General features: G+C 32.0%; 1 protein-coding gene and 1 pseudogene across 8 annotated transcripts; one reads left to right on the top strand and one right to left on the bottom strand.

The window, feature by feature from the left end:
- Positions 1-4,466: 4,466 nt before the first annotated feature.
- LOC150031718 (uncharacterized) lies at positions 4,467-6,361 on the top strand (annotated as a pseudogene).
- Positions 6,362-14,685: 8,324 nt separating this feature from the next.
- Positions 14,686-19,081, bottom strand: SPO11-2 (sporulation 11-2). Of its 8 annotated transcripts, none has more exons than XM_039050544.2 (13): positions 18,796-19,081; positions 17,694-17,761; positions 17,410-17,537; positions 17,247-17,330; positions 17,020-17,149; positions 16,777-16,914; positions 16,596-16,684; positions 16,204-16,332; positions 15,992-16,086; positions 15,836-15,898; positions 15,685-15,761; positions 15,479-15,606; positions 14,686-15,399 (listed from the first exon to the last, which is right to left on the bottom strand). In XM_039050544.2, exons 3-13 carry the CDS (start codon positions 17,494-17,496, stop codon positions 15,265-15,267), a joined length of 1,155 nt encoding a protein of 384 aa, XP_038906472.1. In that variant the 5' UTR covers positions 17,497-17,537; positions 17,694-17,761; positions 18,796-19,081; the 3' UTR covers positions 14,686-15,264. The 8 variants fall into 8 exon arrangements, with proteins under 8 accessions (XP_038906472.1, XP_038906476.1, XP_090164633.1 ...); XM_039050548.2 differs by having other exon boundaries at positions 17,694-17,758; positions 18,796-19,035; XM_090308507.1 differs by lacking the exon at positions 18,796-19,081 and adding an exon at positions 18,071-18,189.
- Positions 19,082-26,481: the final 7,400 nt, after the last annotated feature.

Raw genomic sequence — 26,481 nt, 5'->3', positions numbered from 1 at the left:
GCATATGTAGAAATAGAACTTCCATTGAATAGATATGAAGATGAAGCACAAATAACAATGCAAGTATAATAAAGAGCCTGGTAGCAATTTCTTGCTGTCAGGCATTTACACTATTTCTACTCGTGCTTTAAAGATAATCTCGCTCTTGCGAGAGTCGACCCGCTCTCTACTCTTACGGCCCAAGGTTCTCTCTCGAGTTGCCCTAAGCGATCTCTGGCACCACCACTCTTCTCTTACTCTGCCTTAAAATGGAAAGGAAATTATGAACAGAAGCAACTGGTTAACTCGTCAACTAGTTGTAAAAATGGTGAACCCCTTTTCTGAAGAATGCATTTGGTATTTATAGAGCATCCATGGTGAAAGGCAGCTTCTCTCTCCCGATTGTACAGATGGGACAACTTTAATTCCTGATTGACGCGCCGAATGATTGTTACCGATAAAGCTGAACGTACTTTGTGACCGTTATCGGCTGTCAACTTAATTTGGATTCAACTATCATCAGCTTTCTGTCCCATCGCTCTTAATTGGCCTTTCACCCGGATGCGCCCACCATGTTGTGCTGACCAAGTTGCGACGATCCTTCTTGAGCGAATGTTTGTGAGCACGATCAATGCAAAGCCTTGCAGTGAAGTTCCGCTCGACTAATGAATTCCTATGATTTCAATCTTTGCATTGCATTAACGCATATTCTACACAAAATACAAAAATCAATAGTTCTAATGCGCTAAACGCATGCGACCGCAATATTATAGAATATATACTTAATGGACACAAATTAATATATTTCATCAATGCAATCTAACATTGTTTAAAACTTAGCACCATGATAACGGGCCGATGTAACAAAGTCTTAGATGTTATACAATTAGAGAAGCTCCAGAAAGACATTGTGATTACATTATGTTTATTAGAGAAGTATTTTCCTCCCTCATTCTTCACAATAATGGTGCATCTCACAGTACACATTGTTAGAGAAGTCCAACTTTATGGGCATATATATTTGCGATGGATGTATCCCTTTGAAAGGTTCATGAAAGTGAATAAAAACTCTGTGAGGAATAGGCATTATCTAGAAGGTTGTATTGCTGAAAGTTATATATTAGAAGAAGCTGTTGAATTTTGTTCGGATTTTTTATGTGGAGTAGATCCTATTGGACTTGGGTGTCAAAAGTTAAGAGACAATTCAAGCAATTCAGAAATTGGTAGACCATTGTCAAGTGGAGTTCCTTACATACTTGAATGAGATCTTTTATATCAAGCTCATCGATATGTCTTAGAGAATACAATGGATGTGCAATCATATATAGAGTAAATTATTGTGACTTGGATCCATTTATTTCATTAAATACATGAATTTGAAAATAATTATATTTGAACATTTTTCTTTTTCTTCATAAGGAAACATATGATGACGTTAGAATTACAGCTCTCAAGTTGATCAAAAAACCATAAACGAATTCAAGATGAACATAATCAAAATTTCATATATCTTGGTTACGAGAAAAGGTAAATCATTTAATATACTATTTAACATAACTTTTTGTCACTTATATTTTAATTATGTAACCTTTTGGTGCCTAGTTTGGAAATGAACTTGAAATGGGAGACGTGAAGGTATCAGATAACTTGAGGTAGATTGCCCATGGTCCCCATCTAATTGTGACTATATACAATAGCTATGTTATTAATGGATGTCATTATCACACAAAGTCATATGACAAAAATAAAAGTGTACAAAATAGTGGGGTTAGTTTAATTGCAAAAACAATGCAAGTATCTAGCTCAAAAGATAAAAATCCTATAATTGGAGACATGTCCTTTTATGGGGTGATTTGGGAACTAAATTATAATACATTTAAGGTTGCAATTTTTAAATATGATTGGGTTGAGAATAGTGGTGGCATAAAAACTGATGAGCTTGGTTTTATGTTAGTTAACTTAAATAGAATAGGCCATAAGAATGATTCTTTCATACTGGCATCCCAAGTAAGACAAGTATTTTATGTTGAGGATCCAAGTGATGGTCAATGGTTTATTGTTCTTAATCCATGGTGACTAGAATTAGTGAACGTAATATTTGTGATGCATGTCTTAGGTTATGCGTTGGTTCTCATGCATCGATGGCCATGCGTTAGAATGGAATGTCTGCATTAATCTCTTATGTAATGATCATGCATTCCTGTCACAAGTTTTCTTGCACTTTCGCCAAATATAACGAGAACGCAAGTTTCTCGGATGATCCGAGGTCGAACTCAAGGACTTGTAGTTAAATGGTATGCGGTGATGTATATGCGGCGAATAAATAAAAGAATCATGAAGGTGATGGGCTAAGCTCTACGCCTACTCCTAACTATCAGACAAAGCAGTGGAAGTATGGATGAGAGGTAGAGACACAACAACTGTTAACGCATAGTAAAATGCATGGAAAAATAGATAAAATGTGAGGATGTCTTCACTGCAACACTAAGCTTGACCGCAAGGGCAACCCCAGCCAACGCAAGCTATGCGATCATGCTATACACACTTAACGTAGACACATGTGATGTATATGCGATACTGTCGAGAAGCCTATTTCTAAGCCTCCATATGCTCGCTTACATGCTCTCACACATAAGCGAGATGATCGCATACCACCATAACCTACTTAAAGGGTGCATGCGTTGTGTAGTAGCAAACGGAGCTTATTCCTAAGTTCCCGATTTTTATTTATGCGATCCAATCCGCTCTCCCGAGACTTAGATTTGGTTTTTAGACTACTCTCCCAAGTATGCCTAAATGATGAATGATGCGCTCATAAGACAAGGTAATCACATAAACCTGGCTGACGTAAGATTATTCCTATCCCTAGTGAATACTTGCTTATATTGCTTAATACGACCAACCACTTACCTTCCCGAGCAGTTAGTTGCTGCTGATTTTACTCATAGACAAGCATTGTGTCCGCTTATAGACAAGCGTTGCTACAGCTTCACACTAAGCAAATAAGGTTTTCTCACAATACTCGCACAATGCACACCTCCTGGTGGTTTGCTACATGCTTCATATTCCTATGTCACATGATTAAGTATGCAATACTCTAGTAGTCTTATTTAGTGATACAATGAAAGTAAAGGATACTAAGTAAATAAAGATGGAGATGGAATCGAAGGAAAATATAGAAAAGTATTGATCACAAAATGTATTAATTCCTTAAGCCAAAATGTAATACAATACAAAGAAAGAAGAAAAATGGAGGGCCAGCTAGAAGCAATGTCTTGCTTCCAACAGATGTGTGTTAAGGCTGCCGGTGGTGCTATGGATGGACGATAGAGTCGACTCTCTCGAGCTCTAACTCCAGTGAAGGTTTTGGTCGTCACTCGGAATGATTGAAGGGGATGAAGAACTCTCAAGCTATCTTCTCACGCTTTGGTCTAGATCACAAAGATCCACCCTAAAGCAGGGAGCCTCAGGCGAGAAACCTTGGATGATCTAAATTCTGCTCAACGGCTTCTATTTATAGAGCTTGATCGCCGACAACATTTATAGGTCTGCTCTGAATCTGACACTCGCAGCGCGATAGTCCTTTTCTGAATCTCTGCTACTAATGGCATGGTAGGTGAAATGTCAACATCATCTTTTGATGATCCCAATGTATGTGTTCATGTTTGCATTCCACCAACCTTGCAGTCATCCCCCTATTATGGTCATTATTCTGTAGCCGCAATCTCTCTGCGATGACCGCATTCGCTTGAGGATCGCAAATTCTATGCAATGGACGCATGCGGTTGACGGCCGCAACATCCATGCGATGGACGCATGCAGTAGATGGGTGCAACATCCGTGCGTCGAGTGTATGCGATCGCGCATATGATCGTCTCTACGATAGCCTGGCTCCCACATATGCGATCACTTTCTGTGGTTGCTACAAAAATAAATAATTGAATGTATAATAATGCATAATAGTGGGTTAGTCGAGATTCTTAATGTTGATGGACGCAAACTCATTTTCTCATGAATTCCTAACATATTCGCCACATATTCTACTTAACAGCCCTCGTAATTCTAAATAGAAGGCCTATAATGACGTGCATTTCTGCCCGTCATCAATCCACCACAAAGAGATTTTGAGGATTAATACAATGGCGATGAACTTGGAGATACTGCTCTACATTGTCAATGAATTCCTAAAACCATGTTAGATATTGAATCTAGAATTGATTTAGATGAGAACACTTCAACATATGTAAGAGTTTATTGTGAAAGCACATGAATTCCTAAAGAGTAAATGTATGGGTGGGTTTTCACTTACTAATTAATTTTTATAATTTTGTTGTATCTGACACCTAACTAAACTCTTTTCTATTTTTCAAGATAATTCTTACACCATGGAGATGGCAAGTGATGAGGACTTGCAGCTTGGTTTGGATAATGTCAATGAAAATATGGAACCAAAGCAAGATGAAATACCAAACAAAAAAAAAATGTGAATGCGAGGACCGACTATTATGCATGAGGTAACAAAAATTAGGAGTGTAAGGGAGAAAAAGTTGGTTGAATATAATGATGATGGAGTGCCTATTGGAGATAATGGATATAAGTTAAAATCTTTCATTGAATCTACTGTGCATCATCATATCCCGATTATATATATATCTTGGAAGTGTGTATCGACTAACTTAAAGGAAAAACTGTTTAATATTATTGAGGTAAGTATATTTTCCTTTATTGATGTATTATATTAATATTATACTTGAAAAGTAATAATCAAGTTTTTTAAATGTTTAGGGTGCTTTCATAATTCATGGTAGAAGTAAGAGGGTTATTCTCAAAACTGTGGGCATTGCATTTCGTCAGTTCAAGTCTCGGTTAACGACACATTATATTATCCCTTTTAAGGATGAACCCCAACTTTTTTTACACCCACCTTCGATGTACTCCCACATAATTGAAACACATCATTGGCAAGAGTTTGTCAAATCGAGATTATCTCCGGAGTTCAAGGTATTAAACTTTTCATTAAGAACATCAATATTTGTCACTTTCTTGTCATTTTTATTTTGAACTATTAAATTTATATAGAAAGTGAGAAATCAATAACAAGCACAAAGAAAGAAGAACAAGTATAATCATCAGATGCCCAGAAGAGATCATGCGAATCTTATCGAGGAAATAGTATGAATATTCTTAAGTTTAACTATTTTACAAATATTCTTATATCTAACAACATGTTTATTATGTAGAAAAAATTACCTTCCTCCAGGGAATGTGATTTTGGATGAGCTAATATGTGGAAAAAAGTTCGGATAAACAAAAAAAAGAGAGTATGACAATGGGGATGTCCAACAAGTCGCCAACCGAATAGTAAGATTACCAATATTACGTTTGCATGAAATCATTGTAATATTTTATATGTGTTATTGAATATATATAATTTCCATTTAGGATGAGATCATAAAGAATGAAGATCCACTTTCCAAAAAAAATGATTCACCAAATGATGTTTTGACTCAAGCCTTGGGTACTCCGGAATATGGTGGATGCGTACGTGGGGTGGGTGGTTTCATTACAAATACCTTTTACTTCCATACAGCGAAAAGAGAGGATACACACAAAAAAAATTGTTGATGAAAATGAAGCACTTCGTAAGCACATTAAAGAGTTAGAAGATAAAATTCAAAACAACCTAAGATCTGAGCATTGTAGTTGCTCCAAGAAAAAAATCTGAAAGATTAAGGAAGGGAAGAAGGTGAAGGAGATACATTAAGGTTACAACTATTAGTTATGATAATTTTTAACTTGTTTAATTTGTACTGTTATATTTATATCGTAGGAGAAGGAAATTGTTAGTACATCAACCACACATGAGGAAGGGATGAAGGTGAAGGAGATGGAAGCTATTACTGTACAACCGATCTTGAAGGTGAATTGTATTATGAGGTAAATTTACTATTAGTTACTTCTAAAATTATAACTTGGTTGTTTTAGGAGAAAGTTTCGGACAATGCGGGAAAGGATAAGGAAGTGATTACTATTAGTGTACCACCGATCTTGATGGTGAATTGTATAAGTCCCATGGTCTTCTATCTTATTTAGGAATGAACATTTTACTCATGTTTTATCTTCATTATGCTAGGAAAAAGCTTCAAAGACGATGCCGAAAGAGAACGAAGTTACCAATGCACCATCCAATTTATCAATATCCTTGAAGTCTATTCTTAGGTACGCTGAAAAGGTAATGGTTGATGGGACTAGTATTTCCTTCCAACTACCTGTTGAGCTCTTTGGTTTTGGTCAAAAGAGTTATGTCCTGCGAAAAGATGTGATCGAGTTTTGTATCATGCAAAAAGTGAAGATTTTAACAATGGTGGCTTATATCGCGTAAGTAAATGTTATTTGTTTATGATATATTATCACTTTATTAATTAGTAGTAAGTTAATGTGTTCGATCTATTATTGTAGGTACCTACACTCGTTCATTGTTGATTCAAATAAAGGATCGAAGTATATTTTTGTAGATCCATCTCTTATATCGCCAAAATACTCGAGAAATTAGAGCTCGGAACCTTTGTAGTAGATTAATGGCTTCTGAACACGGTCAATTAGTTATTTCTCCTTATAATCCCGGGTAAGTATAATTAGTTATACTCATGTTTAGAACCATATACTCATGTTCTACCTTTTCCTGTTTTGTTTCAATGTAGAATTGTGTTGGGATCATTGTACTTGAAAGTTTTTTGTACTCCGTTCTCCCTTAATATAAGAAGTTACCTTCATGTTTCATACTAATTAGTTGTGTATATTTATTTAGTGATCATTGGTCGTTAATTGTTATCAATGTGTATGATGACGTGGTGTACTATCTTAACTCATTGAGAACAAGTTCACGAGAAGATATCAAATACATAACAAATATGCTAACTTTGCTTGAGTTTTTTTTTTCGATGTAAAGTTTATTTCATTCTGAATATTATACTATACTCTTTGACGAATGTAGGACAATGACCATTTTTCAGTCTCAAAAAAATTTGTAAAGGACTCGAAAAACCACATTCTGGAAAACAATAAAGGTAAGTATAAGAGCATTGAAAAAATTAATAGAATGATGTTTATTTAATGCATATGTATGATATGTGTATTAATTATTGGCTTTGTATTGTAGTGTTCTTTACAAGTGGGAATTGTAGAATGTGGGTATTACGTTATGAGATATATACGAGACATTGTGACTAAAAAGAAGAATATTATAATAGATGTGGTATGTCTTTAAACTACTTATATATAGGGTTAGTTGCATAAATAGAATCAAGCCCAAAATAATAGAATATGTAGTACAAGGATAAAATAATTGCATATATAGATCAAAAAATAGTAAAAGACTAAAAAAACTCATACCTAGCCACCATTTTGTTTGCTTCTTCCCGGTTTTCTCAAATTAAAAGTTATCACTAATAGAAGCTATCGGTAATAACCACTGATAGCTTCTATCAATTGCTACCGATGATAGTTGCTATCAGCGATAACTTTCAAGAAAAATTAATACAATCTTGAAATATTAGCTTTTAATTTGTTGTCAATTATTAGTAGCTATCATTGATTCACTTTCATCAATTGGAATCAATGTTGAAATATTACTACTTAAGGCTATCAGTGGCTATCAATGATAGATTTATAAATAGCGATCAACTTTGAAAGAAGACCAACAACTTTGATTACCATAGTAGTTATCACTAATAATCTTTTATCATGGTTATCACTTATAGCAGCTATTAGTCGTTATCACTAATAGAATTTCATCAATTAGAATCAACCTTGAAATATTAACACTAAAGGCTATCAATGATAGACTTCTATAATTGGTTATCACCTTTAAAAGAAACTCGATATATTGATATCACCTAAGTTTTATCACCGATATCACTAACATTCCTCATATGTAGTTATCAGTGATAGCTTCTTTCACTGATAACATCACTAATAAAATGCTATCATTGATCTCACTGATATCATGTTATCAGTGATAGTTCTCTATCACCGATAACATGCTATCGAGTAGCTTCTATCATCGATAACACGTTATTAGTATTAGCTTCTATTACTGGTAACATGTTATCAGTAGTAGCTTCTATCAATCATAGCCACTAAACACTTTTTTGCCCATTTCTTGTCCTTTCCAAACATTTATAAGTCCTTTTTTTTTTCGATGATAGCTTCTACCACTGATAAACATGCTATTAGTGATAACTTCTAGGCATTCCACTTACATTTTAGTTCGAGATTCAACTTTATTAATTAAATTCACTAAGTTGGCTATCAATGATAGATTTCTATAAGTAGCTATTAACTACGAAAATATAATCAAAGATTAAGCTATCAATGATAGAAAATATTAGTGGCTATCACTGATAGACTTTCATTTGTTATTTATATTTATTATTTGTTATAATAATCAAACTTGATAATTGACTTGTTGGTATTAAGTCACTTATGAATCGAGTACTTTCAAGTCCTGCGTACGGAACTCAGCTTTATAATTCTTGTGAAAAAAAAAAGAGAGAGAGAAGAAGAAAAAATTCAAATAAAGGAAAGAAAAATTTTAAAAATAAGAGAAAGAGAAGAAGCATAAACTGAAAAAAGGAAAGAAAATTAAATAGAAAAAAAAAGAAGCAAAAAACCAGACAAATGAAAGAAAAACTAAAAAAAAAAAAAAAAAAAAAAAAGGGAAGAAGCAAAAAAAATCGGAGAAAGAAAAGAAAATAAAATAATGAAAAGAGATAAGGAAAGAAGCAAAAATCAGAGAAAGAGAAGGAAAAAAAGAATAAGCAAGAACTGAAAAAAGAAAATTAAAAATTAAAAAAAAAAAAGAATAAGCAAGAACTAGAGAAAGAAAAGGAAATTAAAATAAAAAAAAGAAAGGAAAAGAAAGGAAAAAAGAAAGAAATGAAAGAAAAGAAAAAGTAAGGAAAAAGAAAAAGAAGGAAATAAAAGAAAATAAAAATAAAAGAAATAAGCAAAAATCGGATAAAGGAAAGAATAAAATTAAAAAAAAAAAAAAGAAGAAGAAGAAGAAGAAGCAAAAACTGAAAAAGAAAATAAAATGAAAAAGTGAAAAATGGGAAGGAAGAAGCAAAAATCGAAGAAGAGAGAAAATAAAAAGACTAAAAAAATGTGTACAACAAGATAAAACAAGAGAGGGCGAAATTGAAAATTAAAAAAAATTCAAAAATTGACTAGTCAACTCATCTATATTTGTAAATATTTTAAAGATATATATTTTTAGATTTTTGCTCTTATTCTACTACGTATTACAAATATCCTTATATATATTGTAACATTATAGATAGTGTAAATAGTAAATAAATATGTATATCTCACTTTCTATGTTCTATAGATTGATACAAGGAGCTTATACTTGCAACTTGAATTGGATGAAGTACACGTGGAATGGGGTGAATATTTAGATCGCTATATCTGATGAATTTCCTATAAATTGTGTATGTGGCTACATGGAAATGCCCAAAAAAAAATTTTATGTAAATGTTTTGTTCAGCCATTATAGGTTATATACTCCAAAGAAATGTGTGGTGGAGGATAAAATTTTAGTCTTGTGATTTTTGGAATACATAGCACATATATATTGGTCTTCCAATTGTGGAATTATCATATATTGGGGCGGGTTGATAGAGTAATGTAAATTTTTGGAATTATCGTACTGTTGTACGATTCGTCTTGTAAATTTTGGAACCGCTCATGTAGACATGAGTAATAGAAGAATAGAATTGTTTATTTTAGTATTCTCAATTGTTATGTTGGATGTATTGGGCTGATATGTAGACCTGAAATATATGTGCAACTGTTTAGTTGATGGAATTGTCTTATTGGAACAAATGTAATGCAGGAAATGAGAAATGGAAATTAAATTTGAATGTTTAATTTGAAAAAAAAAACATAGATGACATTGGAAATGTGTCCAGAACTAGATTACTTGACCATTATTTCGTGTTAAGATAAAAATATATTTGACAAATAAAAAATGTCAAGAGTAATCACAATAATAAGTGTTAAGAATTAATACACCATGTCATTAGTGTCAAGTGTATTATATTTCTTGACACGGAAATTGTGAAGAATTATTTCTCTTGACGCTTTTATAGTGTCAAGTTATGTCATTATACTTGACAGTCGAATAGACGCCGCTTTTATTAGCATCAAATATACTCTCTACTTAAATTGGAAAAACGTCAAGTAATCCAATTTTTGTAGTATTGTTATTTTTAGAATTTAAAAAAGAATTTAGGGCCACATTTACCAAACTTAATGAAAACTGGTGTAATTAAAATGAGATTTCATTGATGGATGAATCGTAATATAGGCCGTAATCACAAACATAATTTGATCGTTTTTCATCGCATTTACCTAGAATTATGAATTTATCGCATTTTTTATCATTATTGTTACTGTTTGACCCTAACGGTAACAATAGCAATCAGGTAATGGTAATGATAGCAATAAATGTAACAAATTCAAGGCGGGCTCCATATCTCATTATGATTACGGAAAGCAAGTAAATTACAATAAAAATAATCAACTAAAGCCCACTTTTCATATTATCATTGATAGATTACCTTTCAACTATCTAAACGTAACCTTAAGTGTTTAGTTAGGAAATAAAAACACCGGTAAAAAAAAGTATAGGAAAAACAAACGTAATTAAAATAATAATAAAAATAATTTATGGTTAGCAAAACAGCAGTAAAAGTTTTGTTTTTCCTTTTAATTTTCCTTTATTGAATGTTAATGTTGCTTTTTTCCCCTTATTTTTACTATTGTTTAGTGAATTAGTATTAATAGTCATTTTATGCTAAATTATAGTTTCCTTATACCGTTGGCATAATTTTAATTTGGTCCCTATAATTTTATAAATTTCAATTTAGTTTCTACTGATTTAGCTTAGTTTTAATTTGATCTCTACAATTTGAGTTTAGCTTTAATTAGGGGTGTTCAAAAAATTCGATGATCTGGAAAAAACCAATCAACCCAACCCAATCCGCGTGGTTTGGGTTGGATTATCAACTCATTTGAATTGAGTTGGATTCAAATAAATGAAAATTTTATGGGTTGGGTTGGTTCATGGGTTCACCTAATATAACTCAAACTAATCCGAACCAACCCGAATTTATTATTAACTTTAAAATATATTCTTTTTATTACTTCTAACACAATTATTTATACGTATATTAATTTTAATTTTATTTAATTTTAATATTTTTTTAATAATTTATTTTTCAACAACTCTTAAAAGTAGTTTCTTTATATTATAGAAAGAAAATTTTCACTATATAAATTGAAATTGAGTCGTTAATCTTAATTCAATATATGAAAATAATTAAATTAGATCTTTACATATTTACATTTGCTTCTTTTTAGAACAATATTTTAAATAAATGACTCGATTAACCCGAACTAACCCAACCCAAATATTTCATGGTTGGGTTGGGTTGGGTTGGATTCATTTTTTAATAAGGGTTATTTGGGTTAAAAAAATTTACAACTCGAATAATTGGATTGGGTCTAAAAAGTCTTTCAACCTAATACAACTCAACTCATGAACACCCCTAGCTTCAGTTTAGATTTTATTATTTTAAATGTTTCAATTTATTTTCTTTTTTCAACAATTTACAAGTTTTAAATCAATTTATATGATTGTTGAGAATACTGCCTAGCTTATTGCAATTGTAGGAGTCATGTTCTAATCTTGAGTTTCTAGTTATTACTAGTGGCATTCTCTATCTTTAGTTTTTAGTTCATCTTAGTACTATAAAATACGGTCGCTCAATTTTATTTAGAAAATCGAATCAAGAGAGGAGAATCCAACGGTTATAAATCATCAAATAAAATTAATGAGGGAAAATCTACATGATAAAGGTTCTAAAGAAATATATATTTTTTTCAATTTATTACGAGAATAAGTCCTACTAATTCTAACTCTCAACTTCCCCTAAGATTGCTAATTAACTATCAATATTTCTATCTAATTTCAATAACATGGGAATTTATAAATGAGAGAATGACTATATTACTCCCCTAAAATAAGAAATTTGGCTACTCATAAATTTGGCTATATATGCAAGAATACTTCAAATTGTATCATTTCCACAATCTGAAATAGTGTTGAGATGTTGCCTCTACACAATTTTTTATTTGAATACAACTTGAGGATCTTCAAATAGTGTCTCAACATTATTCTTTCAAATATTTAACACCAATAGACTTTATTAGCGGCTTGGTTGTTAATAATGTATGCATTTTTTAATATATGTCATTAATTTCTTTGATTTATTTAAATTTTTCGATTCCTACAAAATGACTACATATGTACGTGAAAATAGTTCGAATCACATAGACCAACAATATTTAACATATAAAGTGTTCTAATCAATGATTTAGTTAAGTAATATAAATCATCATTTTCTTGGTGGTAAAGAACTAATCTTTTACTTAAATTACAAGTTTAATAAATGATTTTGAGGTTTGCATTTGGTCTCGACCTTTCGAAAGTGTCTAATAAATCCTTAAACTTTCAATTGTGAATCTAATAAATCCCTCACAAAATAATTATTTTTCGAATTAGTTAATCTATTAGATATAAATTTGAATTTCATGTTTAATGAAATCCTAAACTTTCAAATTTATTTCTAGTAGATCTGTGAAATGGAACAATTTGAAAATTCAAATTATTACAAAAGATAAATAGTTTTGAAAGTTTAGAGACAAAATAGACATAAATATTAAAAGTTCATAAACTAAATATGCAATTTAACCTAATATTCCTATCCCCCATTTTCTTCAATAGGTGAATGTGTTTGTTCAGTTTTAATCCATGTATTTTCAATTATCTAATTTTAGTTATTATATTTTTAATAAATCTTAGATTTATTTCCCCAAAGTTAATTCTTACTAAAATTGTTTACATAATGATGACAATAATAATAATTTTCATGCAAAGAAATATAATATGTGAATATATTTTCAAATTTTATAATAAAAATCCTAATCGATAACAAAAAGTTTATTGAAAATACATAGACTATTAGTCTAATGCAAGCATAAATGCTCATGACTTTACTTTTTTCTGTTTCACCCCAAAGGTCACATACTATTGGTGATAGTTGTTCTCTCTTGTATACTCATGGTGATTCCTTTATCTAGCCAATGTAGAACTTTGATTGTATTCTCAATACCAACATGCATGCATAATAAACTTTAACCTACAATTTGACAAAGATGCCATCACAAGCCCTAAACCATTAATGTCCGTACATATTACACATACATTCCACTAATATGAAAGTACATTGTATTTTGGTTGTTTATAAGAAACAAGAGTATTTTATCTACCTCAAGTATAATAGTTACATGTATAAAATTATAAAATATATGTGAATATTTTAAGTTGACATCTCAATTGAACGTTAAAAATTTGGAAAAATATATGTGCAATTGAAGGATTAAACAAAAAGTTAAGCAAACATAAATAACCACCGAAAAATCACATTTTTTTATATTACAATAGATATCACTGAATTAGTAATTGAACGGTAAACTCCAACTTCCTAATTCAAACTAAATAGTTTTATACCTCAAACATAAACATATTAACTTTAGACTTTAGAGCTCAACTCATTGCTCCAAACAGTCTCATAGAGTTGGTCGTGAATCTTCTTCACGGACAAGCCATGGCTGCTTCTGCAGTTCCTCTCTACTACATCAACGTGGCTAGACAATCCGCAGCTTTTCGCCTCATGAAGCAGATGGTTGCTTCTTTATTTCCTTCCTTCTCTTTCACATGGATTCTTCGTTATTGTACAATGTTAAATTAATTGTGTTTTGAATTTCTGGTTTTTTGGGGATGAGAAGAAGGAGAAGAGTTTGGCAACGACAAGCCAGGGATCAAATGCCATGTTAAAGTTAAAAATAAACAAGACATTGCTGGTTTGTCCCTTCTTCTCGATTTCTTTTTTGTTTCCTTAATTCAAGTTTTTTCTACTCGATCAAATGGAAGAATTTTTATATTTGTCATTACATTGAAGAGCTTATAAATGCTCGTAAAACATTGTTAAAAAAATCATCTATTTAATCCAATATTTCTTACTAACTAAATAATCAAAGTAAATATTAAGGTGAACTATATAGGCATTTTAAATAGGTTAGTGCTTAGTGTTGGTAAATGATGATAACATATTGGCATGTGTTGGATACATTGACTTAAATGAGAAACCTAGATTACCTTGAAAATAAATGAAAGAATTGAAGGGAGCCAAACTAATATATTAAGGGGATTCAATCAAGCTGCAAATGAAACCTAAAGGACATTTACAAAAAGCAGAGGTGTGAAATCTAACAAGGGAGAACGCCTCAATTGAGATACTTGTTTGACACTTCTACCATGATGTTAAATCTTATTCAATTATAATTGTACAAAAAAAAAAATAATGGAGAAAGAAATTGAATTGGAAAATAATAATATTTGACACTTGACAGTGAAAAATATCTTACTTGGATTTTACTTTTTAATCATATAATTAATTGATGAAATAAATTATAAGATGTTGAATTAGGTAGGAAAATGTTTATTCCAAAAAAGTTGGTCATCCCAACTAAAATGTTTGGGTTGTTTGGCTGAGTTACAGAATTGTTTGGGAGATATAGTGGAATATAAGAATTCAGTGAATAATATTGAAGTTCAATGGAGAAACAAGTCTTTCTGTTCATGGATCATGCATTTCTTTCAGAGATGGTACCAAATAATTTTTTTACTTTGGAACTTTACAGGATAAATCCACAACTGGAAAGCAAGGACTGGATATTAAGACTAGACCAAACAAAATAGTTGGCTGCTACTTTCAAGGGAAAAAAGATTGACTTTGATGAAAGTGACAATGAAGCACCACAGTATGACGACTCCAGCACAGTAACAGTAAAATCCGACGGGTAGCAGAACGTGAAGTTCAAATGATTCTTGGCCAAGAATGTTACCAATTGTTGGGTCTTGTTTATATGTTTCTCTAAAGGCACTAGTGATCTTGTTATTGCATAGGTACCTGGGGAATCTTTAAAGCTGAAGCAGCTGAAACCTTTGATTGATGAACGTGCCTCTTCAGTTTGTGCCAATGCCAACTATTCTTCTAAGAAAGATGCATCTGCTTGCTTGAAACAGAAAGTATGGTTTTTTAGCAAACAGCCCTTTATTCACTCTAGGCAGTTGTCCCTACTTCTCTAGGTTGAATGTCAGATGTAACTAAATTGAATAATCTTTTTGACTATGTACTTCTCCAAATAATCAAATCCATTGTGGTACAAAGCTTCAAGTTCGGCCTTTTGCCCTATCTCAACCATTAAGGTTAGTTCTTGTCGATACTTCTCCTGTTGGTTTGATATATTCTTAGGATTTTGATAGTCTAAAATACCAAAGCATCAAAAAGTGTAGAATATTGCACGATACCTGTAATATTTTTGAGGACATCAAGCTTTTGGCAATTTGTAGGTCCCGTGGCTTGAGTGGAACCAAAGATTCTTGTGGTATCAGTTGTAAATCGTCTCCTCGTACTCCCAACCATTTAACATTGCAAGCTGGTAATGTAAAGAGATTCTTCAGTTTTATGGTCTGTAATTAGAAATGGATCAAACAAAAGAATGAATGAGACACACCATATCTGTATGCCTCCAAGCCCATCCCTATACTTCCGTATTTGAAGGTGCATAATATAGCCAATCCCGCAGGGTTCCTTTAGAACCCAGAAGCATGAAAGTGAAAAGACAATTCTACAGTTTGTCGAGTTGATGTAAGAGAGGATCATACCAATCGACAAGGCCGAATATTGGCAGATGAGGAAACGTTTTGCTAATTCTGTGAAGAAAAAACCTGAGAAGGCAGTTCGTATGTTTAAGTTATGAGTCATGACTGCCAAGAAGGCAACAAGGAACAGTAATTTCAAGAACTGTTGAACATACTTACCTTGTGGCTAAGTCTGGATATCCTTTGGCTGTGATAAGAATACTGGGAATGTGATTGAAAATGCGATCCTCTGCCAGCCGTTGGAATATCGCATGCTGTATAGCGAATAATATTTGACATATGTACACAAATTATGGTAGACTACATTTTTCAAAATATTGTTTTCACAAAAGTATAAGTAAGGAGCAGGTCATAACTTAAGAAAAAAATACCTTTTCAATTACAATTATGTACCGAGCGTCAGTCTTCAGAGTCAACTTCTGCAGCAAATCCAAGTCACCTGAAATGGCATATCCAGAAGACCCACAGGCAGTGCAGTCCACAACTTCTTGCTCTGGCTCCTACAGGAATTGAAATTGTTCAGGAAGACCATAACGTCCAAGAATTTGGTTCAGTAGAAGTTACCTTAAAAATGCATGTTCAGGCCAGAAACCAAGAAACAACGTATAATCAAATCAATAGCCTGATTTCAAGGATTTCACGATGTAATTGTCATGCGAAAGTAGATCGATAGGGCTCAATACAAGCCGATTATCACTTCATGACTATATATGTGATGCGCAACGTAAATAACCAAACTGATAAGAAAGACAGCGCAATGTGCCTGCAACAGTAGACGGCCAGCAACAAGTCCCCTGCTAGATGCCATAATTCCAAGGCTGCAACGGCTACATTGAAGTAAGGCTACAACATCTGCAATAAAACACTACTCCACTTTGATCACTATGCTTAAATAAAGTTTTATGTTCTACACTAGGAAATCTTTCTTCGTCGAACAAAATCACCTTGAATTGTCCTATTGACATGCAACTGAGTCGGAAAATAAGCAGGTGAATCACAGAGCAGCTTGTAGAAGAGCTCCCTCTGCGTCACTCGCTTGTCCTGAATCAGAATCTGAGAGCACATCTCCATCAGCTTCCACACTACATCACAAAATAGGGAAAAATCGAAAGAGGATAAAAACATAGACTAAGAAATTAATTATTCGAAAAATCTGACTGTCGAAGATTAGGCTCCATTTACAATACCTCTAACAAAGGCCTTAGCAGCATTGGATCTCATCAATGACCTCGTACAAAAGGAATGTGAAAGGAAAATCCATAAATCATCCGTCAAAATTCCTTGATTCACTCGGCTATTGCTCGATCTTCGATCTATCTGTCCAATCGGTAACACTAATACCATCTTAGAAGTGTATCTAGAATTTGAAGTTCATATATTGTATATCATTTCATTTCTTAGTTAGGAAGCTCGCCAAAGGAAGATTTGAGATGGCTGGAGTGGAGGAGGTGAGAATTCTGAGGAAATTGAGGACAGCTATTTGAATTCTGGCCACGACCTGTTCAAAATTAATGCTTGAGAGATAAAGGAACATGCATCAGAAATTAGAGAAGAGGATGATGAAGCAAATATAATACCTCTTGAGGAGTGAGGATATCGGCATAGCAAAGTTCTTGATCGGAGAAAAATCTCATGGAGGATTTGAATAAACCCGTCGGCTCCATTCTACTTGAATTTTGAAGCTTTTGCTTTCCTTTTGTGGCCTCTTAGACAAATGACAAAAAGAGGACGTTGCATATTAGTAAAAATATCATGTCATTACCCTTCTAAGTTAAGCAAAATCTTTTTTCTTCTAAAAAATGCTTTAAACAACGAGTTTATTTATCAGTAGAGTAATGAAGAAACAACTTTTCTTGCATACCCTGATATGGTGGGGGAAGGGTCCTACTGTGGGTTGGATGATAGGTTGCACATTGCAGGTATCATCTTCTACATAAAAGTAAAACCAACTTAGCAGAGTAATTCCATCATCAACTAATTCATTACATTGGAAAATAGTTAATTCATTTTCTTGTTCTGCTTTACCTCTTGCAGCTAGCAACTACACTAGTAAAACTACGTTGCACTATAGTGCAGTTTAAGCTTTTAATGAAAAAAATTTTGTTGATCCAGACAGCTCTTCCATTCACATGTTCACTCAATCCATGGAAAATTAACAAGGGATGGTGACCCCTGGAGCGTTTGAGATCAATTCAAAGATGGGCGATAAATCCAAAGCAAGCACAAGTTTGTACACACAATTACAAGGAGAATTTGATTTGATCTGGCTTCAATGTAGAAACTATTTGCTACCCGTCTTATATTCTAAAGGGATACAACGTCTGGTAGCTTTAGTTGAGATGCTCTTAGAATCTCTTCAATAACAGCTTCTCAGTTCTCACTAATGTTTCTTAGAGTTGTCAACCCTTCTGCATTATCTATATGTTTCCATTTAAGGCAGAAAGACAAAGGCAAAATACTCAAGTGTCTCAATGGAGTATTGTATTAACATATTCAAACTTTATATCAAGTATTTGGTCAGGACTTTTAAGTTGAAAGCCTTGGAAGCAAACTGTAAACCACTCAAGAAATCAGAGAAACCAAGAAGACAGCATAACTATTTGCAGTAAAGAAGAGATTCGTATCACTCCAGTTTAAGGATATTTCATTGCAACGTGACTTTTCATTCTGGTCCAATGAATCTAAGTATATTCAAAGGAAGAGGCAACTTAAATTGGTTGCAGGCTGCTCCATTCAAAGGCTAAAATACAGAGCAAAGAAGGACTTCCATCAGTATTCACACCTTACCTCAACTCAAGAACAAGTCGAGCAAATTGCCATTCATAGAAACAAAATAAACAGTGATGACAAATGGAGGAAAACACTAAAGATCAAGAAAACGAAAGAAAGGTTTCAACAATTAGATAAATGAATTAGAAGAAGAGAAAGAAAGGGTGTGAAGATTCCGCCATGATTACACTTACAGAAGGAGTTGAAGGACCGGAGGGTTGGAGTTGGCCGAAGTTGTTAAGGTCATGTGACGGCAGTTCACCGGGCGTAGACGCCATCAAAATGCCGCTGATTATATGTTGATTGTTCGAAATCTACAGAGGGAAAGAAGAAGAAGGAAGTAGAAAAGTGGTTTTTCTAGAGGCGAGTCGTTAGGAATCATAGCGCCATTGCATTTTACAACTACTGGATTCCCGGTGTATAACAGTTCTATACCCACTCGGGCGTTCACCCGATAGAGTCGTTTTTAGGCCTCGCAATTTGAAAAGTGGCCCCATTTTTATATTGTAATAAAAAATACAAATTGATTGACTAAAGGTATGAATTACAAAAAAAGAAAAAAAGTCCCATGAAACCTCGATCTGATCGGATCGAAAAATTTTCAATTTGATCGAAGATAGGGGTCAAATCAAGGACTCTTTTTGGATCCCTAATGGAGAACATGGTGGGAACGGGGAGGGGATCCCCACCCCGATCCTCGACCCTGTCCCAAAATTATATTTTTTAATTATAAAACTATATATTTTTTTTTTTTTTTTTTTTTTTGAGAATGGATAAAGTTGAGATAAGAATGGAGTTCTTAATATTAACTAATATCAAATTTAATGGAAGATTATTCAAATTATTCTCAACCCTAGCAAAAATAGAGAAAAAAAACTCCATAATTATAATATACCAAGAGTAGATATTAAAACAATCTATCAAGTAGGAAAATTTGATTTTTTTTCAAGATTATAGAATCAAAACCACACAACAATTAGTTCCAATCAATAAACTCTCATCAACTCTTTGTTTATTTTCAATACAATCAATTATTCAACACCAAGAAAAATATAAATTTCTTCATATAGGATTAGTTCAAATTGTCATAAAACCACCTTATAGAATAGGATTAGATACTCCAATTCTTTTACTATTACGTGATAAAAGACATAGAAACTTTTCAAACTCAATACTTTCTGTAGTCGAATCAAATTTAAAACGAGGACCAGTCTATTTCAATTGTTATCCAAACTTTTCAGTTTCATTAAGTGATCCAAATATACTTAGATCTTTAATGCTTAATATTAAAATTCAAAACATGGATTTGGAACCACAAACTGAATCTATTGTAGGAATATTTCGGATACATTATAAACTAATGCATACAAATTTATCCCCCAAATCTCTTAAGACTTCTCCCAAAGACCAAACTCTTCTAATGGAAGCCAATATAAAACACTCAAATACTTTTACTCCAAAAATGTTATCTTGGAATCAAATCACTCATAATCCTAGGTGGAATTTAGAAAGCGTAAACACTTTTAAACCTTCAATTGAAGATCCAAAATTAAAATGTATTATGGAAAATGAGGATGGAAGTGTAGAAATACAGTTTCAATCTTCAAGATATGAACCTCCTAGATTTTCTACTACATATGAACCTCCTAGATTTTCCACTACGTATGAACCTCCTCAATCAAATACTTCTATAAATCTTCCAGGAGTACGGTTTGATAATACAATACCACAACCTTTTTATACAAAAGATAAGGAATCAACCTTATCCCCAACTCAATATGCAAAATGTTAACCAGTTAAATGTTATTTCCAAACCCTTTACAATTAACAAAACAGAATTAGATAAAGAATTTTGGTCGGACAAAAATAAACTTTTAAGGAATAGATTTTTTGAATCCTTTACGAAATAATGGAAAAACTTAAATTAAATATATATTTCTTCCATTGGATGAAATATAGAACCTATTATCAAAACCTTACATCTCCTTCATATAAAACTATTAATACTAATATCTCTTCTCCCACCTAGGAAACTACAAATCCTAAAAGATGTGTAACTTCTCCACGTCCTCCCTTAGAAGAAATTGAATTTCAAAATAATAATGATCAAGAAGTGATAGCTTCACCTTTCAAGATGATAGATGTACTTGAAATTGGAACAAAAGTATCGACATTAAAAGATATTAAAAATATACAATTTCAGAATAATTATTCTAATAAAATTTTACATACAATATCCAACAAAGTAGAAAGAATAGAATCCAAACTTGAATCTCAACATCACCATATAAAATCACAACCTCAACTAATCGATAAAACGAAACCATTGTTTAAACCTTTTGAAATATTAGATAAAGATTTAAAATTAATTAATTTTTCAAGTAAAGAATCTAATAATATTTTAGACAAAATTAACCTTCAATTACAAAACATGAATTTAAATTCCACAAAAGAATTTAATACATCAACATCAAAAATTAATACTATAATGAAACTTCTAATCAAAATCATTCTGACATACAAGATAATCCCGTTGACTTACAAAATAACTTGGAAGAACAATTTCAAAATTTAGTAACTATTATTCCAGATCATCTCTCCCTGACATGTAATAACTCAGACTCAGGAAATGACATCTATGAATAGAACATAGATGGCATGACTGAACATCAAATCCTAAATTTAATGCATGAAATGACCTTAGCAGCCACTGCTTACAAAATAACCACCAAATTGCTCAAATACTAATTTCCGATTTCACTGACAATTTGAAAGGATGGTGGGATAATTGTGTATCTTCAAATGACAAAACAAAAAAACTAACTGCCATTAAAGCTGAACCCAGTGGTTCAGGAATAAGTCAAACACAAGACACTGTTGCAACTTTGATTTACACTATTACCAAAAACTTTATAGAGAACCTGTTCAACTCCAAAGAACGAAGTTCTGAAATTGGAAAACTTTAAGATTTCAGATGGTATAAAAATGTTTTCTTGAGTAAAGTTTATACCCGCACAGATTGCAATAATCAATTTTGGAAAGAAAGATTCCTCTCAAGATTGCCAAAATTATTTACTAAAAAAGTACGCCAAACAATAAGATAAACTTATCACGGTACAATTCCTTTTGATAATCTAACCTACGGAGAATTAATTAACTTTATCAACAATGAAGGTTTAGTTTTATGCACAGACCTTAAATTGTAAGCAAAAATGAAAAATGAATTTCATAAGCAAAAACAAGAACTTGGATCTATTTGTGTTCAATACGGTTATGAGAAACTACAAGCTCCCTCAGCAAGAAAACAACCCAAGCAATTTAAAAAGAAATTTTATAAAAAAACCTTATAGAACCCAAGGATATTTTCAAAATAATCAAAACAAAACTTATAAATCAAAAAGAAGATTTAAAAATTACAAAACTACTAAAAGAAAAGAAATTACTTGTTATAAATGTAGACAAAAGGGACACATAACTCCAAATTGTCTTATGAAAGGAAAAATTAATAATTTAGAAATACATGAAGATTTAAAAATTCAATTATTAGATTTGTTAACAGATTCAGACTCCTCCTAATCAGATGGCAATAAAGAATCCTCCTATGAACAAATTTTTGAAATTCAAGAAAATACTGATAATTCTAATTCTGAAATATCAATATCCTCTAATGATAATCAAATTGAGACATGTGCATGCAAACTATAAATGTTATTTCAAGAGACCAATAAATTCTTTTTGAAGCAATTCGCCAAATTGACGACCCCGAAATTAAAAGAGAATATTTTGGAAAACTTAAAGATCTTATTATAGAAGAACCTCAACAACAAAGTTTCCAACATTACAAATAATGTTTCGCTTCGAACCAAAAACAAAATCAGTAACTATTCCCGATCTTCAAAGAGAAATAAATACAATAAAGGAAGAAATTTCTAACATTAAAAAAGAAAATTCTCAAATAAAATTTGAACTCTTATCACTTCAAATTCAACAAATAATTGATCAGCCTTCCAATTCTGAAAATCCTGAAAACATAGAAATTGATAACGAAGCCGATAAAATTCCACATGAATCGTTTATCAATTTTATTAATAAAATTTAAATACAAAAATGGTACTCTATATTGATTTTGTCATAAATAAGGAATACCATTTAACCTCTAAGGTTTTAATTGACTCAAGAGCCGATCAAAACTGTATACGAGAAGACTTAACACTTACCAAATACTTTGAAAAAATCTCTGAAAAATTACATGGTGCTAATGGTCAACAATTAAAAATTCGTTACAAACTTTCAAATGCCCATATATGCAATCAAGGATATTGTTTAAAAAATACCTTCATATTAGTTAAAGACTTAAATGAAGAAATAATATTAGGAACCTTATTCCTATCTCAAATTTATCTATTCTCAGTAAATGAGAAAGGAATAAATTCAAAAATCTTAAATCAAAACATTACTTTCAAAATTGTAAATCCAATATCTACTAAATTAATAAATTCAATTCAAAATTCCTCAATATTTAAAACTATTAATTCCATTAAAAGAAAGACCCAACAAATCCAACACACATGCATCATTAAAATCATCAAAGATCTAGTCAAAAGTCTTCCATGTTTATCTATCATCAATCTACATGCATTCTCAAACAGTCCATCAATGGTAATGAGCAACTAGTTAGAATCATTCGAGTATCTGGCTAGGATCTCAAAAAAATTATTCAACCATTAAAAAAGAGATTTTATCAATTATTTTATGTACTAACAAATTCCAAAGCGATTTAATCAACAAAATTTTTTTAATACGCGTGGATTGCAAAGCAGCTACAGATGTTTTACAAAAGGATGTTAAAAACCTGGTTTCTCGACAAATTTTTGCCAGATGGCAAGCAATACTTTATTGTTTTGATTTCAAAATTGAAGCTATAAAAGGAAGTGCAAACTCCCTTACTGATTACTTCACTCGAGAATTCCTTCAAGGCAAGACTAAAGAAGAGAGTGAAAGAGAGAAAGAAAAGAATGAATGAAGTCCACTTGCAAGAAAGAAGAAAAGAATGATCATGATCAAGAACATCAACAATGATCAACACCTCCTCAAACCAAAGTATCGTATTCTCAATCGTATCAATTTATCAAAGGCGAATCATCATCGGTAATGGAGGATCGAAAAGAAAAAACTCCTCAAGCATTGTCGTTATCAAATAAATTTCAAATTTTGGGATCTTCCATCCCTTCAAGGCCTTCTTCCTTAACAATCAACTCTTCCCCTATCAAAATTGAGGAGTCATCTACCCCTCCAACCACCTATATCCAAGTCAATACAAATTCAAACTCTCAAAATTCAGAAATTATACCCTCAAACAAAACTTTTAATTATCGATCAACTTCATCTACTTCTTACCATAATAAAACCTATACCTCATACATTACAACCCTTGAACCAGAATTCATAGGTAAATCTATGAATGAAACAATTCAAAAATCATTTCCGTCAAATTTCCATTATATTCCAAACCATCTTCAAAAAACTCGTTTATTCTATGAATTAATTCTTGTTGACACCGACTTAATTGAAATCACCCATAACAAGAATAAGGATGATCCAAATAGAATTGCCTTTTCAAAAGTTAGAATTCTTCATGTTCTAACTTCAACAAAATGGAATCAAAGTATTTATACTGAAAAAAGATTTTCTCATCAATTTTCTCCACAAACCTATTCGTGCATCGATTATCAAAATGCTTGGTACAATATGTTTTGGTTAACAAATTTAATCATTCTTGGCTCATAATGTTTGACAAAACATGTATTCAAAATTTTTCATTATGGTTTAATGATTGGTGTGATATTCTTGGCCATAATGAGGCTATCATACCATATCCAATTCTTGAAAGTTTTATATACTTTTCAAATAATATTTTCTCAAATTCTTTTGACTTAACTCTATGCATTTCAAATTACTTTCATCTAGCATTGATCTTTTGTTGGAATTATTCTATTTCAGAATTAAATGGCATCTCCCGCCTATCTCGATCATATCGAATCAAGTAGTGGGACAAATTCAACACAATCGTTGCTTCAAAAAATGTAGTGGAAAAATGGTTTTCCATTTATCCCCACAATATGAAACCAAACCTACAAAAGAATCAACAATTTTTTACTCAAAAATCAAGACTGGTGGCTGCAATGGCACAAGTATCAAATAAAAAAGAGCTCTATTATTTTTCAACAAATTTCATTTCTATCCACTACTAGTCAAGAAGCAAATACATCAAACATTCCAGAAGAAGAGGATGACAACGAATTTGCAAATTTTATTCATCACATCCACATGCTAACTCAATCAAATAAGTAGACGACAAACTCCAATTGAAGACAAAACGTGTTAAACTTAAGTGTCAATGTATTGTACAAATATTTAGTTTTTAGATTTTAGGTGTCATGTGTCTTGTACAAATGTTTGGTTTTTAGATTTTAAGTGTCATGTGTCTTAGAACGTGTCCACTCAATGTAATGCATTATAAGCTTCCTAACTCTATAAAGAAAGTTTAGTATGAATCGAGGGACACAAGTTATGTTTTCCACAAGTGTAGTTTTTTCCAACAAGTTAAGTTTTAGCTAGACAAGTTTAGTTTTTCCCTTGAGAGAAAAGAGAGAGAACGTGTACCTTATATTGAAAAATAAAGAAGTTTTTCATTTTCTCCTCCCAAAAGTTCTTCACTTCTCCTAAACAATTCAAGTAAGTTAATATTTCCTACATCAATCTTTCTTTATCAATTTCAAGTTCATATTTCCTACATCAATCTTTTTTTATTCCTACACCAAATCTTTCTTTATCAATTTCTTACATCAATCTTTGTTTATCAATTCCAACAATTAATTTAGTCCTATTTTATTAAACTTTCAGTTTACACCAACTTTTCATCATCATTCCATACCAACATACTCATTTCATTCCATAAAACATCATAATTTTCCATTCATTAAAATATCATAATTTTCAATTTTCCACTCCATTTTCCATTTCTTTTCCATTCCATAATTTTCCATTTTCCATTTCATCTCCCTTTGCCACGTGTCCTCCATGCATCCTTCCACCAACACCATTTTCTCCATGCCACACACACACCACATGTCCACTTCTTCCATATTTTCCATGCATCCTTCCATGCTCCATGCAATAAATGTGTGTGTAAATATATATATTATTTACTTATTTATTTAGTCCAACCCATATCTATTTTATCTAATATTTATTTGGTCACTTTTATTTTATACTTATTTTGACCCAAAACTTAAGACATTGGTTGTTATGTCTGTTGTATAAGACATTGGTTGTTATGTCTGTTGTATAAGACATTTGAATTTATTTTATTTCAAACTTCTATTCGAACTTTATTAAATATGTGAACTTGTAGAACTAGAATTTGAATTGTGAATTTGTGAGTTTGTGAATGTGTAAAATTTGTAGAATTAAACTCATGGATTTGTGAGCTTGAGAATTTGTAGAATTTGTTCATTTTATTTCATGAATTTGTGTCTATTAAATTTTATTTATTTTTTATGACTCAAAATTTTAATAAAATGAAATATATGAGATTTAAAAGAAAAAGATATAACAATTTAAACGGGGAATTCCCGCGGAGATTAATAGGGGAAACGGGGAATAGTCCCCGTGAGGATCCGTTTTCCCAATGGTAAATCCCCACCCCCGTCCTTGCCTTTTGAAGGCAAGGATGGGGGCAGGGACAGAGGTAAATTCCCCTCGAGGACGGGGAACCCTCCCCGGCCCGTTTGCCAACCTTAACTAGTGGAGCGAAGGATACTCAATCCCATTGCATTTAAAAATTATATTGATATTATTATAGTTATTGTTACTGTTAC

Source organism: Benincasa hispida, chromosome 12 (genome assembly GCF_027475165.1).
Source record: "Benincasa hispida cultivar pf3 chromosome 12, pf3_genome.v1.1, whole genome shotgun sequence".
Classification (NCBI taxonomy): Eukaryota; Viridiplantae; Streptophyta; class Magnoliopsida; order Cucurbitales; family Cucurbitaceae; genus Benincasa; species Benincasa hispida.
Note: the sequence above shows the minus strand (reverse complement) of the source record. Positions and strands in the feature narration are given on the sequence as shown.